This window comes from Bos grunniens, chromosome 12, assembly GCF_055505025.1.
Source record: "Bos grunniens cultivar Pamir isolate PY7600 chromosome 12, Bosgru_T2T1.0, whole genome shotgun sequence".
Lineage (NCBI taxonomy): Eukaryota > Metazoa > Chordata > Mammalia > Artiodactyla > Bovidae > Bos > Bos grunniens.
This window is the reverse complement of record NC_141176.1, coordinates 52,342,918-52,360,430: the sequence shown is the minus strand read 5'-3', so window position 1 is coordinate 52,360,430 and position 17,513 is coordinate 52,342,918. Positions and strand designations below refer to the sequence as shown.

Here is a 17,513-nt window from a genome sequence, read left to right as displayed (position 1 = left end):
AATGGTTAGGTCTGTGTTCTAGCATTTGGCACCAATTTTTACAAAAACATCTCTGAGTCACTTTGACAAATATAGATTGCTATCCTGACTTTAATGAATTAAAGTCTTAACTCCACAGGAGTTTAAAGGAATGCTATTTTCCCATCTGATTCACATTATCGCTCTTACATACCTTAATTCTTTGCTTAAGATTTAATTGTTCATAGGTTTGTTTTGTCAGCTGCCTCAAATAATCCCGGATCTCCTGTCTTTGCAGGCAGTTTTGGGGTGGCCCAGAACTGCATGGTCAACAGCTCTGTGAAGGACACTTCACGCCTTCCACTGTGCTAAGAAGCCCACGAGCTGGTGCTGCATTGCCCTGTGCTGGCAGCTGAAACCGTCCTGCTTGTGAAGTCACAGTGGGTCAGGATAATACTGGGGATGGAGGGGAAGAAAAGGATGAAAAGCTTCCTGTCGGGTAAGCACTTTCCTACTTCCCTTCCTCTGGATGAATATAAATGTAGCTGCTTTTCTGATAGCTTAATGAATTATCTTTCGTTACCAGTCTGCAGTATTTGGTGATTGGCATTAATGTGGGGGTGGGCATAGCAAGGGACTGTAGTTTAAAGCGATAAGACCAGGTGGTGTTGAATCACAGAGAAGATGTATTCTTACAAAATACTCTGGCTTAGTCTATAAGAAGAACATTTCAATATAGCAATTCTCTTATATGATATCATTCAGCTGCATGGCTCCAATCGCGCTTACTTGAATTGTTTCCTATCCGTCCTAGTTCATAAAGCCTTCCTTTCTCTTACTAACTGGCTGGTTCATTGAAGCCTCACGTTGGGATGGATTCCTTATGTGCACAGTGCCTGTGAGCTTTTGTTCTGAATATTGCTGTGTTTGAGCGGCCAGTGCGAGCTATAATTTTAACTCTCTTCACAGCCACGCTGTCAGGTGCCTAAGAAACATTTTCTCCCACTTGGTTAGATCTCCTCTTCTGATAGGTTTGCTGATGCAGACCCAGCAGAAGCCTGGATGCAAACACAGCTGCTGGGATGTGAGAGGATCCTTCAGGATACGGCCAACAAAACGGCTCATATGTGTGCCTAGGTGGTGTGGCCTCTCGCATGAAAACTGTGAAGGAATAGGACCAATGAGGGGGTGTTTTATCATGTGTTTGAACGGTGATACCTCTCTAGCATTTAGAAGAACTTGTTCAAGGAGAAATATTTTTGCTCCAAACAGTTGCATCACACACTTTACTAATTGATTATAGGCACTTTCAATGCGATCTTGACTCAAAAGATGAAATAGCTGTCATTGAATTATCCAGCTATCCTTGGTTTTTGACAAGCATGTGGTCATTTTTATTTTTCACTTGTGAAAGTCGGAAGCAGTGTTTTCATGCCGTGTTTTATGAGGATGGCATTGGACTGGTCCAAAGGCTTTATCTGAACTTCCAGGTTGGAGTCTGGGAACTTGGCACTTGACCCACTCCCTAACTGATAAACATGATTCACTCCGCTTAGACTGTGCAGACAATGTGATTATGCCCAACACCTGCTTTCCTTCTTGGAGTTTGGAATTGTGGTTGTTATTGGGCAGAGGATACCTTTATAGCTGCTTATCAGAACTTTGGGTGGTAAGTCCCTTCCCAGGGAAGACTTGTGAAACACACTTTACTGCCCTCTTCTCTGCTGGAGAAAGAGACACATTCATGCAGCTTCTCACTGGAGAGAAGGAGCCTTGAAATCCTATGGAGGGGATTCTCCAGACTCTGCCTGTGTCTTTTTCTCTTGTTGATCTTATCATGTATCCTTTGATGATAGTAAACTTTAGCCAGGAGCACAGCCTTATGCAGAGCCCCATGAGTCCTTTTGGTACGCACTTGAATGTGAGCTTCAAGTGGAAGTGTTAGTCACTCAGTCGTGTCTGACCCTTTGTGAACCTGTGGACTGTAGCCCGCCAGGCTCCTCTGTCCATGAAGTTCTCCAGGCAAGAATAGTGGAGTGGGTTGCCAGTCCCTTCTCCAGGAGATCTTTCCTACTTAGGGATCAAACCCAGATCTCCCACATTCCAGGCAGATTCTTTACCATCTGAGTCACCTGGGAAACCCGTGTATGATCTTTAGGATCCCCTAATATATACCAGCCCTCGAGTTCCCCAGAGCTGGCAAAGCTGTGTCTGGTGACCGAGGTCCCTTGGCTCAAGATCATGGACCTGTGCTGAGGATGCAGACATACAGAGAAGGAGCTGGCATGTAAACCTCTCCTGTGAGCTGGAGCCTTTGTCCCAGTCTCATAGTGGGTTTTCTCTCTGGCTGTCTGGCCTATCACACCAACAGTGGGCTAAAGGAGACAAGTGGGAGGAAACAGACGTTTGCCACTATGCTTAGACGGCCCAAGCCCTGTCTTGGGCTTTCTCAAGATGGAAGAGCTCACAGGGCTGTCCCTTGCTCCCCAGCCTCATGGAAGGAAGAGATATGGGCTCACCTTTAACTCTCTCAGTCCATCCAAAGTCTCCACCAGCACTGTGGCTCTAAAATGCCCTAGCTTTTTAAAAGGAAGCAGCTAGAAAAGAATGTGGGGAGCCAGTCTCCCTCCTCCTCTCCCTCCTCTATTTTTTTGGCATGTGGTAAGGTGAGGGTGGATGGTGGACGGGGCTGTCAGTGAAGAGGACCCTTAAGTTCTCCCTGTAGACCCATGTTCCCTGATATTTTCTCCTGCCTTCAGCTAATTCAGTGGGTATAACAGCCAGTATCAAGGTCACCTTGAGTGCTGTTGTCCCCCTCAGGGGAGATTGTCTTCAACCCCTGCTATTGGTCTGAAGCAACCTTCAGGGATGTTAAAAGATAGACTGAGTCATATTAAAAATTTTAAAAGGGTTTAGTGAAGTGAAAGTCACTTAGTCATGTCTGACTCTTTGCGATCCCATGGAATATACAGTCCATGGAATTCCCCAGGCCAGAATATTAGAGGGGGTAGCCTTTCCCTTCTCCAGGGGATCTTCCCAACCCAGGGATCGAAACCAGGTCTCCTGCATTGCAGATGGATTCTTTACAAACTGAGCCACAAGGGAAGCCCAAGAATACCGGAGTGAGTAGCCTATCTCTTCTCAGTCCTGACCCAGGAATCGAACCAGGGTCTCCTGCATTGCAGGAGTATTCTTTACCAACTGAGCTATCAGGGAAGCCTTTAAAAGGATTTAGTTAAGCAAAAATTGATTTGAATCATGTTGTTCCCAGTATAATAGGTAGAAAGGAGCTGTGCAAAATGAAAGACTTTTCTAGACACAAGGGAGTGGGAACAGGGAAGTTACACTGGGTGAAAAAAACCCCGAACTGGTTATTGCAAGGTTACTTTCCTTAGAGGAAGGCAGAGGTCTATCAGGCAGATTACCAAACTGATAATCTGACCAGACATTCCTGATTCACTGGTTCAAGATTCTATATCTGGAAGAGCCAAAGCTGTAATTCAATTAAGCCTCGATTTGGTGGATATGGGCATAAACAACTCCATTGGGGTTCATTGTCTTGTTTTTTTTTTTTAATTGGAAGATAATTGCTTTACAACATTGCAGTGTTTTCTGACGTACAATAATGTGAATCAGCAATAAGTGTACATGTCTCACTGGGGCTTCCCGGGTGGCTCAGTGGTAAAGAATCTGCCTGCAATGTGGGAGACTTGGGTTTGATCCTTGAGTCCAGAAGATCCCCCGGAAGAGGAAATGGCAACCCACTCCAGTATTCTTCCCTGGGAAATCCTATGGACAGAGGAGCCTGGTGGTTACAGTCCATGGGGTCTCAAACAGTCAGACACAATTGAGCACACATGCATACTTGTATCCGCTCCCTCCTGAACCTCCCTCCAACCCAGTCACCCCACCCCTCGAGGTCGTCGCAGAGCACCGGATTGAGCTCCCTGTGTTATACAGCAATTTCTTGCTAGCTATCTGTTTTACATTTGGTAATGTCTATGTTTCAACGCTACTCTCGCAATTCGTCTCACCCTCTCCTTCCCTCACTGGGCCCACACGTCTGTCCTCTATGTCTGCGTCTCTATTCCTGCCCTGCAAATAGGTTCATCAGTACCGTTACCCTAGAATCCATATAATGCATTAATATACGGTATTTATTTTTCTCTTCCTGACTTTCACTCTGTATAATAGGCTCTGGGTTCATCCACCTCATTAGAACTGAGTCAAATGTGTTCCCTTTCATGGGTGAATACTATTCCATTGTACATATGTACCACAACTTCTTTTCCATTCATCTGTTGATAAATATCTAGGTTGTTTCTATGTCCTGAAAAGTGAAAGTGAAGTGAAAGTGAAGGTCACTCAGTCGTGTCCGACTCTCTGTGACCCCATGGACTATACAGTCCAGGGAATTCTCCAGGGCAGAATGCTGGAGTGGGTAGCCTTTCTCTTCTCCAGGGGATCTTCCCAACCCAGGGATCGAACCCAGGTCTCCCGCATTGCAGGTGGATTCTTTACCAGCTGAGCCACAAGGGAAGTCTCCTAGCTATTGTAAATAGTGCTGCAATGAACGTTGGAGTACATGTGTCTTTTTCAATTATTGTTTCCTCAGAGTGTATGCCCAGTAGTGGGATTGCTGGGTCATATGGTAGTTTTATTCCCAGTTTTTAAAGGAATTCCCATACTGTTCTCCGTAGTGACTGTATCAATTTGCATTTCCACCAACATCACAGTTCAAAAGCATCAATTCTTTGGCCTTCAGCTTTCTTTGTGGTCCAACTCTCACATCCATACACGACTACTGGAAAAACCGTAGCTTTGACTATATAGACATTTGCCGGTAAAGTAATGTCTCTGCTTTTTAATATGCTGTCTAGGTTGGTTATAGCTTTTCTTCCAAGGAGCAAGCATCTTTTAATTTCATGGCTGCAATCACCATCTGCAGTGATTTTGGAGCCCAAGAAAATAAAGTCTGTTACTGTTTCTATTGTTCCCCATCTATTTGCTATGAATTGATGGACCAAAGGGCATGATCTTAGTTTTTTGAATGCTGAATCCATGTAATACAGAGCCAGTGATAAGAAAATTCTACATTTATAAGTACTATTTTTATTATATCCTATAAATTTTGATATGTGGCATTTTTGTTATTGGTTAGTTTTAAATGTTTTATAATTTTCTCTAAAACTTCTTTTGTGATTTGAGTTATTTAGAGGAATTGTTTATTTCTAAATGTTTCAGGCTTTTCTGATTGTATTTTTACATTGATTTTTTTCAACTTAAAAATGTTTTTTGAAAGTTAATAAATTTTTTTATTGGAATAGAGTTGATTTACAATGTTATATTCGTTTCAGCAAAGTGAATCAGTTTTACATATACATATGTCCACTCTTTTTTTGCTTCTTTTCCTATATAGGCCATTACAGAGTATTGAGTGGAATTCCCTGGACTGTATATATAGTAGGTCCTTATTAGTTATCTATTTTATATATGGGCTTCCCCCATGGCTCAGACAGTATAAGGATCTGCCTGCAATGTAGGAGACACTGGTTCCATCCCTGGGTCAGAAGGTTCCTTGGAGAAGGAAACGGCAATCCACTCCACTATTCTTGCCTGGGAAATCCCATGGACATAGGAGCCTTATGGACTACAGTCCATTGGGTCACAAAGAGTTAAATACGTAGTGTGTATGTGTCAAAACCAATCTCCTGATTTATTATATTGATTTTTAACTTGATTGCATTGTGATTAGAGAAAATGACCTGGATGATCCAGTGCTTTCAAAAGTTGAGACTTACTTTATACCCAAATATGTGGTCCATTTTTATAAATGCTCTGTGAGGTTTTTATAAGATTGTGAACTCTCTAGTTGTTGAGTGCATAGTATATATCCATTAGATAAAACATGTTGAGTGTGTTTAAATCTTTTATAGTTTGTTTATTTTTGGTTTCCTTGAAATATAAACTTCTATGCTGCTGCTGCTGCTAAGTTGCTTCAGTCGTGTCCAACTCTGTGCGACCCCATGGACTGTAGCCTACCAGGCTCTGCCGTCCCTGGGATTCTCCAGGCAAGAGCACTGGAGTGGGTTGCCATTTCCTTCTCCAATGCATGAAAGTGAAAAGTGAAAGTGAAGTTGCTGAGTCTTGTCCGACTCTTAGCGGCCCCATGGACTGCGGCCCACCAGGCTCCTCTGTCCATGGGATTTTCCAGGCAAGAGTGCTGGAGTGGGGTGCCATTGCCTTCTCCAAACTTCTATGGGAGAAATGTTAAAATTCTTTCAGTATAATATTGGATTTATCTGTTTCTCTTTACAGTTTAGTAGTATTTAGATGCATAAGTTTAGAATTATTTTAGTTCTTTACAACTACTAAGTCACTTCAGTCGTGTCTGACTCTGTGCGACCCCATAGACGGAAGCCCACCAGGCTCCCCCGTCCCTGGGATTCTCCAGGCAAGAGCACTGGAGTGGGTTGCCGTTTCCTTCTCCAATGCAGGAAAGTGAAAAGTGAAAGGGAAGTTGCTCAGTCATGTCTGACTCTTCCCGACCCCATGGACTTCAGCCTACCAGGCTCCTCTGTCCATGGGATTTTCCAGGCAAGAGTACTGGAGTGGGGTGCCATTGCCTTCTCCGTTAGTTCTCTAATGGCTTCAATTTATCATTATTATCTTTTTTCTAGTAAAACGTTTTTTGCTTGAATTCTTTTTTAATATTTAATTCTAGCTTTCTTTTTTAATATTCTATCTACATTTCCCTCATCTTTTTTACTTTCAGTTTTTCTTTATCTTTATGTGTCTTGAATAAAGTACATAACTGGATTTTTAAAATGCCTTCCAGTAATACCAAAAGTAAGAACAAAAATTATTTTTAAAAATGGCAAAAAAATACTCGGTCAAATTTAAAAGTTTTGCTCTTCAAAATACACCATTAAAAATACAGTAAGACAAGCCACAGATTGGTAGATAATATTTGTAAAACATGTATTTATTAAAGAATTATGGTCAGACTAGAAAATGAAGTCTTAAAACTCAATAAGAAGACAACCTAATTAAAATAATAGGCAAAAAATGGACAAGAATTAGTCATCAGGAAAATGCGAATTAAAACCACAATGAGATACAATTATATACTCACTCCTGCTGCTGCTAAGTCACTTCAGTCATGTCTGACTCTGTGCGACCCCATAGACGGCAGCCCACCAGGCTCCCCTGTCCCTGGGATTCTCCAGGCAAGAACACTGGAGTGGGTTGCCATTTCCTTCTCCAATGCATGAAAGTGAAAAGTGAAAGTGAAGTTGCTCAGTCGTGTGCGACTCTTCGAGACCCCATGGACTGCAGTCTACCAGGCTCCTCTGTCCATGGGATTTTCCAGGCAAGAGTACTGGAGTGGGGTGCCATTGCCTTCTCCGTATATACTCACTAGACTGGCTAAAATGAGAAAGACTGATAATTCCAAAGTTTGGTGAAAATAAGGAGAAACTGAAACCATCATACTTTGCTGGTGGTAATGTAATGTGATAAAGCTACTTTGGAAAACAGTTTTTAATAAAGATAAATATGTACTTACCAAATGATCCAGCACTCCTGCTCCTGGGACTCCACCCAAGAGTAATGGAAAGATATGTCCCCAGAAAGATATGTTTGTGAATGTTCATAGAAGCATTATTCATAGCAGCCCCAAAGTAGAAACTATCTACCTTCTCTTTAACCAATGAATGGGTAAACAAATGTGCTATATCCATATGGTAGGGTGGTACTCAGCAATGAAAGGGAATAAAGTACTTATACTATGTGGAAAAAATCTTAAAACTCTTATGCTAAGTGAAAGAGCCAGACATGTAAGACTATATATTGTATGGTTCCATTTATATGAAATGTTGGAAAAAGACAAAACTGTAGAGATAGAAAACAAATCATTGGCTGCTGAGGACTGGAGATGGGAGTGAGAATTGAGTGCAAGCAGGCCTAAGGGGTGTTTGGAAGTGGTAGTTTTCCAAAACTGAGTTGCAGAAATATTTTCATGACTCTATGCATTTAAAAACTCATAAAATGTAAAATGAATGAATTGTGACAAGTAAAGTAGTTGTTAATAAAACAAACATTTAAAAGAATGTGTTCATGGTTGTTGCATCTTTTTAACTGGAGCATTTAGTCCATTTACTCTTTTTGTAGTTATAGATATATTTGGATTTTTTTTCCTGTCATTTTATATTGTCAAATATATTTTATATATTTATTTCTTTTCCCCTTCCTTTCTTACTTTACTTTGGATTATTTTTACCTAATTCCTTATTTCTTCTTCTATTAACCTGGAAGTGATACCTTCTGCTGCTGCTGCTGCTAAGTCACTTCAGTCGTGTCCGACTCTTCGCGACCCCATAGACAGCAGCCCACCAGGCTCCCCTGTCCCTGGGATTCTCCAGTCAAGAGTACTTTAATATAGTCACCCTAGAAATGTCAACATACACACTTGCAAGTCAAAGTCTAGAGTTAATAGCTTGCCCTTTTCTTGGACAATGCAAGGAATTTAGAATACATGAACTTTAATAACTTCCTGCTTATGTATATATAATACTAATGTGGCAATTTTAACCCCTCAAGACATTTTAATTGTTTTATACAGTTTAATATTATTTGACTGTCCACATATATGCTATGTTTTGGCTGTCCTACTTTATTACATCTCAGATTCTACATCCATGATATTAGTCTCAAAATTTTTTTTATAATGAAAGGTGATAGATTGTATTAAGAATACTGTTTTTAGAGTCAAACTGCTTTATTTTTTATACTTTTTAAAAAATAAAGCATAACTAGAGGGATACCCTGAACCACGCCCAGTGTCACACCTAGTCAGTGGCAGAAGCAGGATTTGAAACAATGAAGCCCTTATTTTAAACCCAATAGCATCTCCTCCATTGTGAAGTGCGGGAGTCCAGCTCCAGCAGCCAGGGAATGAGCCTGAAGGGATGGGCGGTGTCGGCGAGGAACAACACAGCCTCTCAGTTTTCTTGGACTGCATATTTATTTCAAGCTTAAGATTCTCTTTTATATTTTTACAAAAGCATTAGGTCAGAGGTTTGACATTTTCAGTTCCCCCTGACCCAGATTTGTTGTCTCCATAAATCATTGTTGCCCCTCAAAAGGAGTTCCTGCCTCAGCCATTCTCTTATCTACTTCTCATGTGTCCTTGTGAATACATTGTAACTCATGCTAATGTCTGGGCTCCATACCACATTCCTCAGTTTATTTCTTATCTTTCTAAATCTTGTTTGGCCCTAGTCTCCTGAGCTCACTTTCTCTAAAAAGGCTTCTAACCACTAATATCTCCAAAATTCCTAATCTCTATAAGCTATAGTAACATATGCTAACATTGCAACATTCCTTAAATCTTGAGCTTCTAACTATTTTAATTATTCCTAAGCCCTAAATTCGGCAAACTCCTCTGCCATAAATATTTCCCTCACAAATAGGTTTCAGATAGCAATGCCTCGCATGGCCTCAAGCTGCGGCCTACGTGCTCATCCTGGAACACTCTTCTGTAAAGGTCCTTGAACGAATGTCAATGATTAACTTTATAAATTATTCTCTGAGCACAGCTGCAGAAGGCTTTGTGCCTTCTCATGCTCCTCTCAAGAACAATAAGCACCTTAATATTCTTTTCAGTCAACTCAGCCGAGGAGAGGAAAAAACAGGTCAGAATCACAAGGCCTAACTCCTTCATCCTGGGTTCGTGCCTGTGGGACAAGGAGAGGGAGTTGGGGCCGTGCCTCCATTTTGTCAGTAAGGCCTAACGTGGCTCCCGACAGTGAAGGGATTCTTACAACCCATAGTCTAAGAAGTCTGTTGGTGGCACAACAGACCAGAGCCATCTTCACTGTCAGCAAGTTTTGTGTAGAAGTTCAAATCCCCCTCATACCTTGAGGTTCATAAAGGTTCATAAATAATTCCTCTGAAAAGTTTAAGCTAAGTACAGGTGACTTGAATTTCAGCCTTATGAATTCTTTTAAAATAAATTTCTCTGTGTTTCTTGCACATTTATTAGCTTGCCAAACTAGGTAACTGGAACTGTCTTGCAAAATTTACAGGACAAGACTGCTTCCATATATATCCAGTTCTGTGTTTGGGCTCTGAAGTACTGAAATGTGCTGCGCTTATTCCCAGGACAGACCCTTGTTCTATAAAGCAGAGAATTGAATTTCCCCTGATACAAAGTCACCTGGATGTTGTCAAGCCATAGGAGAGATTGTATGATGGAATTGTTAAATGCTAGATAGATTTTGAAGCTATCTTTGGTGGAGAGGTTTCTTTCAGAAGTGTGGTTAGCACAGAGCAGTCTTCCAGGTCTTCTAGGTTTTCTACTATCTCTATAAGCCTTTCTACAGCGTGGCAGGACAGCGTCCTGCAGGAATTGGTTCTGAACTTTTCCTGTAGGTCCTTCTGGCTCAGAGGCTTCCTCCAGTGGCCGTAGAAGGTATCCGAACGCTCTGTGAAGATGGATCCATCCTTGAGGGCAACACTCATCTCACAGTACAGTGTGTTGAAGTTTGGTAGGTTGTCTCGAGGGTGCTCCAGCTCCACCTTACCAAGCAGCTCTCTCACCTGTGGCCTGTTGATCTGGCATTTGTGGAAGGCTGGGACAGTGATGACACCATCGAGCAGCATGGCACAGGCCACATACTGGAAGGAGTGGCGGGCTTCGTGCTCGGACTTGGGAAAGGGCCTGTTCACATACTGGACATCTGGAATTCGAAGCACAATTCTCTCAATGCGGTCAATGGGGAGTGGGCTTTTGTCTGTTACAAGGTGCCTTCTCATGGATGCAGCTGTGTCTGCCACCCAGTGGGTGGCCAAATGGGCAGGGAAACGCTTGAAGGCCACATCCTGCTTCTCCAGAAGCCAAGTGTGTGAATCTAGGTCTGGAAGGACTTTAGGAGAATAGTTGGTATAGAAGGCCCCAAACCCTGTCTCCAAATCCAAAACCCGTTTGTTTCCCTGGAGACCCAGCATTGCCAGGAAAGCAGCTTCTAGCCCATGCCTGGCAGCATTGCCCACGTGAAGTGGCTTGGTCTGAGTGGCAGCATTTGCCATGGGTGCCCCAGCATGAGAAACAGCAATAGCCAGGGCCTCTTGGCACTCTGTCACGCTGAGCCCAAAAAACTTAGATGCGGCGGCAGCACTCCCCAAGGTTCCCACCACCGAGGGGGGATGGAATCTGAAAAGCAAAAAAAAGAACACAGAGGTGGAGACTTACAAACTTCAGCTGCCAGGGGGCAGTATAGTACAGTGGTCAGGAGCTGAGCTAATGGAGCCCTAAGGCCTACATTCAAATCTCAGCTCTTCCTCCTATTAGCTATATGATCTTGGAAGTTATTCAACTTCTCTGTACCTGTTTTCTCTTACATAAAGTGGTCATCATCTCATCATAATAGTAAAACTCCCTTGTGAGTTTTGAATAAATTCCATTTCCAATTGCATTGAGTTTTTACAGTTACTTACAGAGGCTTTCAGCAATCAACAACTTTTGCCTTTTGGGCAATAACTGTAACAGTGAAAGTAAAGGAAAGTCGCTATAATTACAACAGGGCTTGACCCATAGTAAATTATTTATAAATGGTACTGTTACAGTTGGGCTTCCCTGGTGGTTCAGCTGGTAAAGAATCTGCCTGTAATGTGGGAGACCTGGGTTTGATCTCTGGGTTGGGAAGATTCCCTGGAGAAGGGAAAGGCTACCCACTCCAGTATTCTGGCCTGGAGAATTCCATGGACTGTATAGTGAAGTGAAAGTAAAGAATTCCATGGACTGTAAAGTGAAGTGAAAGTTGCTCAGTTGTGTCTGACTCTTTGCAACTCTTTGAGCGACTTTCACTTTCACTGTTACAGTTATTGCCCCAAAGGCAAAAGTTGTTGATTGCTGAAAGCCTCTGTAAGTAACTGTGAAAACTCAATGGAAACTGTGAGCACTCACTCAATATTCTTATTTACTCCTCCCCCAGAAGGCTGGAACAAATGGCAAAATAAATATTAGATTGAACCATCTGATACAGTCAGCGTTGGACCATTTTTGATCTGTGGGTTGAATAGTCAGGTTTAGGGTATTCTGTCTGTTCTCATTCGTCTGAAGGACCCTAGAAATACCAAAGTAGATTTCTGCTTTGAGATGAGCTGAGGGCTATCCAGAGTACCCGTGAAGGCCAGCACGTCATGATCACCTTGGGGTGAGGGGATCCAGATCTGTTTATGGTCCTGGTTGCTCGTTGGCTCTCTAAACCCAGAGGAGACTTTTCACTAGCACTTCTGAGATCACACTTTTCTATATGGAATAAACAGTTTGATATCTGGTTGAGTGGACTTAACTGCCAGCACTAATGACAACAGCTTCCACTGAGCCAACCTCTATATCAGAAAGCTCCACAGAGATGACAACGAACAGCTGAAGGGCAATGTGGGTGCCTCAGGATGGGGCACACTTTCTCCATACCTCTTTGGTATGTCATAGGCTTCTTTGGAGAAACGCAGTAATCGACCTTGCACTTCAATACCAACATTGAAAGCCAGCAGCAGGTCAAGGCCAGAATACTTTGGACTTGGTGGCAGGGCTTCTGATAGAGCCATGAGGACAGGAAGGACAGCTCCAGAAGGGTGGGTGGCAGGGTGCCACGTGTCATCAAAATCCATTGAGTGGATCTGTGTGAATAGACACACAAACAACCAGAACCTAAATGTGTCTCCCTTCATGTGATGGCTTTTGGACCAGTCAGGGTTTATTTCAGTAATCACCTTTTTGATGTGACATTTTTAGATCTGATCCTCTGAAGGTTAAACCTATGAACTGGCTGGGATTCTTAATCACATGGGTGGGCACTAGATACGCTATCCTCTGGCCAGATCAAGTGGGACCTTCCAGAGCAGCTAGTGAACGGCAAGGAGCTTGGGTCTTACTCAGCGGCCACCATTGGAAAGATCCATACCTTCCTTATAAACAAAGCTGTAGAATTAGGTAGCTTCTCCTCCCTCCCTCTTTGACCTTTCAACAAGTCACATGAAGAGTTTAATGCCATTTATTCCATATCCGGCCATATTTTCTGAGCCCTTTTTATCATGAAATAATTTCAAATCTTTAAAGAAGTTGCAAGAACTCTTGAACCCAGATTATTAAGCTATATTTTTAGATCTTTATTTTCTGCTATAAGGTTTTATTCCTCCTCATCCCATCACTAGCTTTTTCCTTACATGAAATGGTAATAACCAGAAGTTCAATTTAAAATAGACTTTTGTCTCATTGTGGCTGGTGCCTTCCCCACAGCTTACTGGATGTTTATTTGTGGATGCACCATCAGATTTGATTTTTGATATTCTGAACTACTGTCCCCATAAACCATAAAAATATCTCAGAAATCCCAACAGGTTCACGTCCAAATTATATCTTGTAGACTGCTCCTGACACACAGAAAAGGCATATAAATTGTCTGTCAGATGAGAAGTCCTGATTTTTGGTTCCGAAAAAAGAGACACCAGATGGTCATTGTTTCTATCTTGATAAATATCTGCTGATTGAATGAAAGGCTGGTTGCTAAATAGAAACTGATACTGGCCACAGCAGAAGGGATTAAGAAGGAATTGAGTCTGGATATTTAATTTAGAGTTGAGATAACTTAGGAACATTTTTATCAAAATATTTCCATCTTATTTCCTCTCCTTCACAATTTCAAAAAACATCAATTCACTGTAAAAACATGAAACTGAAATTACAACATAGGCGAGAGGACAGGACACTTCACCTCTCTGAACTTCAGTGAACTCATCAGTAGGGTATGAAACCTGGGAAATTTCTGAGATATATTCTGGCTCTGAAATTATTCTGATTGTTGAACAGTAGAAAAATCATGGAAATCTCCTTACAGCCACACCGTTAACGAAAGCAGCATAGGTTGGTGGGAGCCTGAGTTCTGGCTGGCCCCAAACAGTGCTGGATACATTGGAACTATAGATCTGGAATGAAAGAATATCGATCAGTGATACAGGGTATGAACCAACATGCCAAGTCACCATTTCAATAGTTGTTCTTCATCTTTGGAGACAATACTTTATTACCCCTTATTGAGCCCTTTGTGCTAGATTGAAGCCCTAGTTATTGGATTTCTCTCTTCTTTGTAGAAGAAAAATACAACTTTCTCCATGGAAGGGAGAGGAGATGCTGTCACTCAATCCCAGACTGTGATCCCTAAGTGCACCAAGGAATGAAGTCTGAATTTACTCTTATTTACTTCTTGAAGATAAACACTAGGAAAAGGTAGACTGGTCGTCTCTATCAAGCGTATTCTTTGGTGGGTGGGTGCACATCTCCCATGTAAACACCTGCAGGCTGGTCCAGGCTTTTCTCCAGAAAATCTTCAAGTCTTTGCAAGAACAAATGGCTCGGGGCGGGTGCTACAGCCACCAAGACTCTCAGGTAAAACTGTGCTTTCAGTTATAATAGTAATCAACTTGAGATATTGCTAGCCTTAAGATTAAGACTGGCCTTAAGACAGTGACTTAGTAAAGGACGTGGATGTATATTAAGACTCAGGTAATATAAAGCATAGATGTACATATGTGAGAGTTGAACCATAAAGAACTTCAACTGAACACTGAAGAATTGATGCCTTCAAATTCTCATGCTGGAGAAGACTTTTGGGAATCCCTTGGACAGCAAGGAGATCAAACCAGTCAATGCTAAAGGAAATAAAGCCTGAATGTTCATTGGAAGAACTGATACTGAAACTGAAGCTCCAGTACTTTGGCCACCTGATGCGAAGAGCTGATTCATTGGTAAAGACCCAGTTACTGGGAAAGACAGAGGGCAGGGGGAGAAGGGGGCAATAGAGGATGAGATGGCTGATGGCATCATTGACTCAATGGACTTGAGTTTGAACAAACTCTGGCAGTGAAGCCCAAGGAAGCCTGGCGTGCTGCAGTCCATGGGGTCGCAAAGAGTTGGACACGACTGAGTGACTGAACAGCAACAACAAATACAGCATAGAAAAGCATGAAACTGTAAACCACCATGCTGTATTCAGCAGGTGCTCTCTCTAAAATGAAGAGTAGAGCAGTAGAACACAAATGCATGTCCCTGGATACATCTCACAAACAGGTGTGTATGTACACCTGGTTTCAGTTCTAAAGTAGACATGGAGCTTCTTACTTTACTGTATCCACTGGCTCTGTGAAACACTTCTGTGCTGGTTCCCAGGAGCCCCACTCCCAGAGCATCCAGAACCATCCTCTTGCTCCGCTGAATGACACGATCTGTGAGGTGTCCCACCTTCAAGCCGTGGATCACTTTGGCAAAGCTTTCTGTGACAGACTTTAAAGGCAAGAGTGTTAGAGCAGAGCTGCAATTACTCTGTATTCACACACTTCCTTTCTACATGAGAACTTAAGGTACTTCTGCATAAAGAGTGTGCTCCATTACAGGAAACCCAGTTGGTCAAATTAAGTTCAGATCCTAAAAAGTGACGTGTAGTGAACACATGTATGAGGCAGAGGGATGTGGAAATGGAAGATGGCCAGTTTCTGTTCTCAGTAGAGTTGAGGACACAGAGTAGCAAGCAGATAATGGCCACAGAGCGTGGTGGGCTTTGGTGGAGGCAGGAAGAGACTAAGAAGGGGAGGAGAGGAGGGAAATCTGGCCCATTAAGTGAGCATGCCTGGCCGTGGAGTAGGGCCCAGGGACTTCCCTGATGGTCCAATGGTTAAGACTTCATCTTCTAATACAGGGGGTGTGGGTTTGATCCTTGGTCAGAGGGCTAAGATCCCACATACCTTGGGGCCAGAAAACCAAAACATGAAACAGAAGCAGTATTGTAACAAATTCAGAAAAGGAAATGGTCCACAGAAAAAATAAAAAACTTAAAAAAAGAAAGAAAGATAGTAGGGAACCCCAGCAGACCCCCTGACAAGTCCTGAGCACCACCCCATGTGCCAAAGAATAAATGATCTCTTTGTGGCCCCTGAGGAAGGGAACACTAGGAAACAAATGGGCAACTGCTCAGCCGTCTTTCACCTTGGGCTGTCTATTTCTAAAATATCTTTCTGGTCTTGATTTTTCTCCTGGCATTTACATCTGTTCTTAGTAAAGATACTATGACTAATGCATAAATTATGGTAAAATAAAGAACTCAGGTTCAATCCCTAGATGGGGAAGATCCCCTGCAGGAGGGCATGGAAACCCCACTCCAGTATTCTTGCCTGAAAAGTCCCATGGACAGAGGAGCCTGGTGGGCTACAGTCCATAGGGTTGCAAAGAGTTGGACATTACTGAAGTGACTTAGCACACACTCATGCACTTAGTTAATAAATATTTCATGAGATCTTGCTATGTGTCCGCCCTGTGCTAAGCACTCTAGCACCAAGATATTTGGTGCTTGGTGTGCTAAGCACCAAACCAAGATATTATGGTTCCTACCACAAAAATACTTATCTTCTCCAGGGGACTAAGGACAGTAGACAGATAATTTGAAAAGCAGTATGGCAACATCATAATGGATAATTGCTAAACTAGAAGGTTAAAATTCCATGAACTTAAACTGATTCATTTCTTCCTATTTTTTTAAATCAGAGAATTACATCTATTCTTGGCAAAACATCGATGAAAAACAAAATGCATTTAATTAGACCATCCAGAGGCTATGCGAAACATTGAAATGACATTTTAAAGGTAGAAGCAGGTAACTCTTCAAAGGAGAGGAACTGAGAAAGCTGAGAAGAAAAGGAAAGCTAGAAAAACCAGTTTAAATAAGCCCCATAAAAGGAAACAATACCTGGAGCATCATGTTGTTCTGAAGAGGAGGCTTGTCTCAGGGTGAATTGGGGAGCAATTTGGTTGCCAGCGACTGTCTTTATACCTCTCTCTTCTCTCAAACCCATTCTCTTTCATTTTTTTTCTAACTTGAAAATTTCCACTATTTCAACACCTCCCAGCTACAATCACTTCAACTTCCTCTTTAATGAGTTGTTTAACTTACAGTAAACTAACTAAATAAACCTAGAAGGTACAGTAGCAATGATCAAATGAGTCCTCACAGATATCAGAAAAGTACATCGATGGCAAAACAAGGCATCTTGTGCCTAGATGCTATCCATCACAATCAGAAAAACAGTCACACTCTTTTATGTAGGCATTCTAAATTTTGTCCTGGGGAAGTAGACGTGGATTTTTGGAAGAGATCAGCAAAAAAATAAAAGTCATAAACTAACTTACAATATTGTAATGAAAATTGAAAAAAAATTAAATGTCCCCCAAGTGTGACTTGATTTGAAGAGAAAAAGTTAAAATTTTACATAACCTCCTTCTCCTTCTGCCTCTGTAACTCAGCTTGCCCCTTGCAAAATCTAGATCATGTAGGTCACATAGTCTCAGAAAGTGGGGACTCGCAATACTAGGAACTGGAGTTTATCTCACTCACTCTTGTCCTGCTCTTTGCAATCTCCCAGCCCCTGCAAACCTGCTTAATCATGCCTGTTTGTGTAAAGGTCAGGCATCCTCCTCCCCATCTTGACCACTGTTCCCATGC

The 17,513-nt window shown here is 42.1% G+C and overlaps 1 protein-coding gene and 1 long non-coding RNA gene across 2 annotated transcripts in view; one reads left to right on the top strand and one right to left on the bottom strand.

Moving 5' to 3' along the window:
- Positions 1–17,513, top strand: part of LOC147361765 (uncharacterized) — a 181,916-nt gene that overhangs the window by 10,343 nt on the left and 154,060 nt on the right. Inside the window, exon 4 of the long non-coding RNA XR_015138236.1 lies at positions 257–457. This is a non-coding gene — a long non-coding RNA (uncharacterized LOC147361765). The remainder of the gene's footprint in view (positions 1–256; positions 458–17,513) is intronic.
- On the bottom strand, positions 8,965–16,882 carry ACOD1 (aconitate decarboxylase 1). The gene is made up of 5 exons (XM_086329991.1): positions 16,761–16,882; positions 15,143–15,304; positions 13,861–13,950; positions 12,440–12,645; positions 8,965–11,173 (listed from the first exon to the last, which is right to left on the bottom strand). The coding sequence occupies exons 1-5, from the start codon at positions 16,770–16,772 to the stop codon at positions 10,228–10,230; spliced, it is 1,416 nt and encodes a 471-aa protein (XP_086186117.1). The 5' UTR covers positions 16,773–16,882; the 3' UTR covers positions 8,965–10,227.

Excerpts from the sequence above, each read along its gene's own strand:
- ACOD1 (XM_086329991.1), bottom strand. Across the intron at positions 13,951-15,142 it reads GAGCCAGTGGATACAGTAAA|ATCTATAGTTCCAATGTATC; the intron begins GTAAGAAGCTCC and ends CTTTCATTCCAG. Across the intron at positions 11,174-12,439 it reads GCCTATGACATACCAAAGAG|ATTCCATCCCCCCTCGGTGG; the intron begins GTATGGAGAAAG and ends TTTGCTTTTCAG.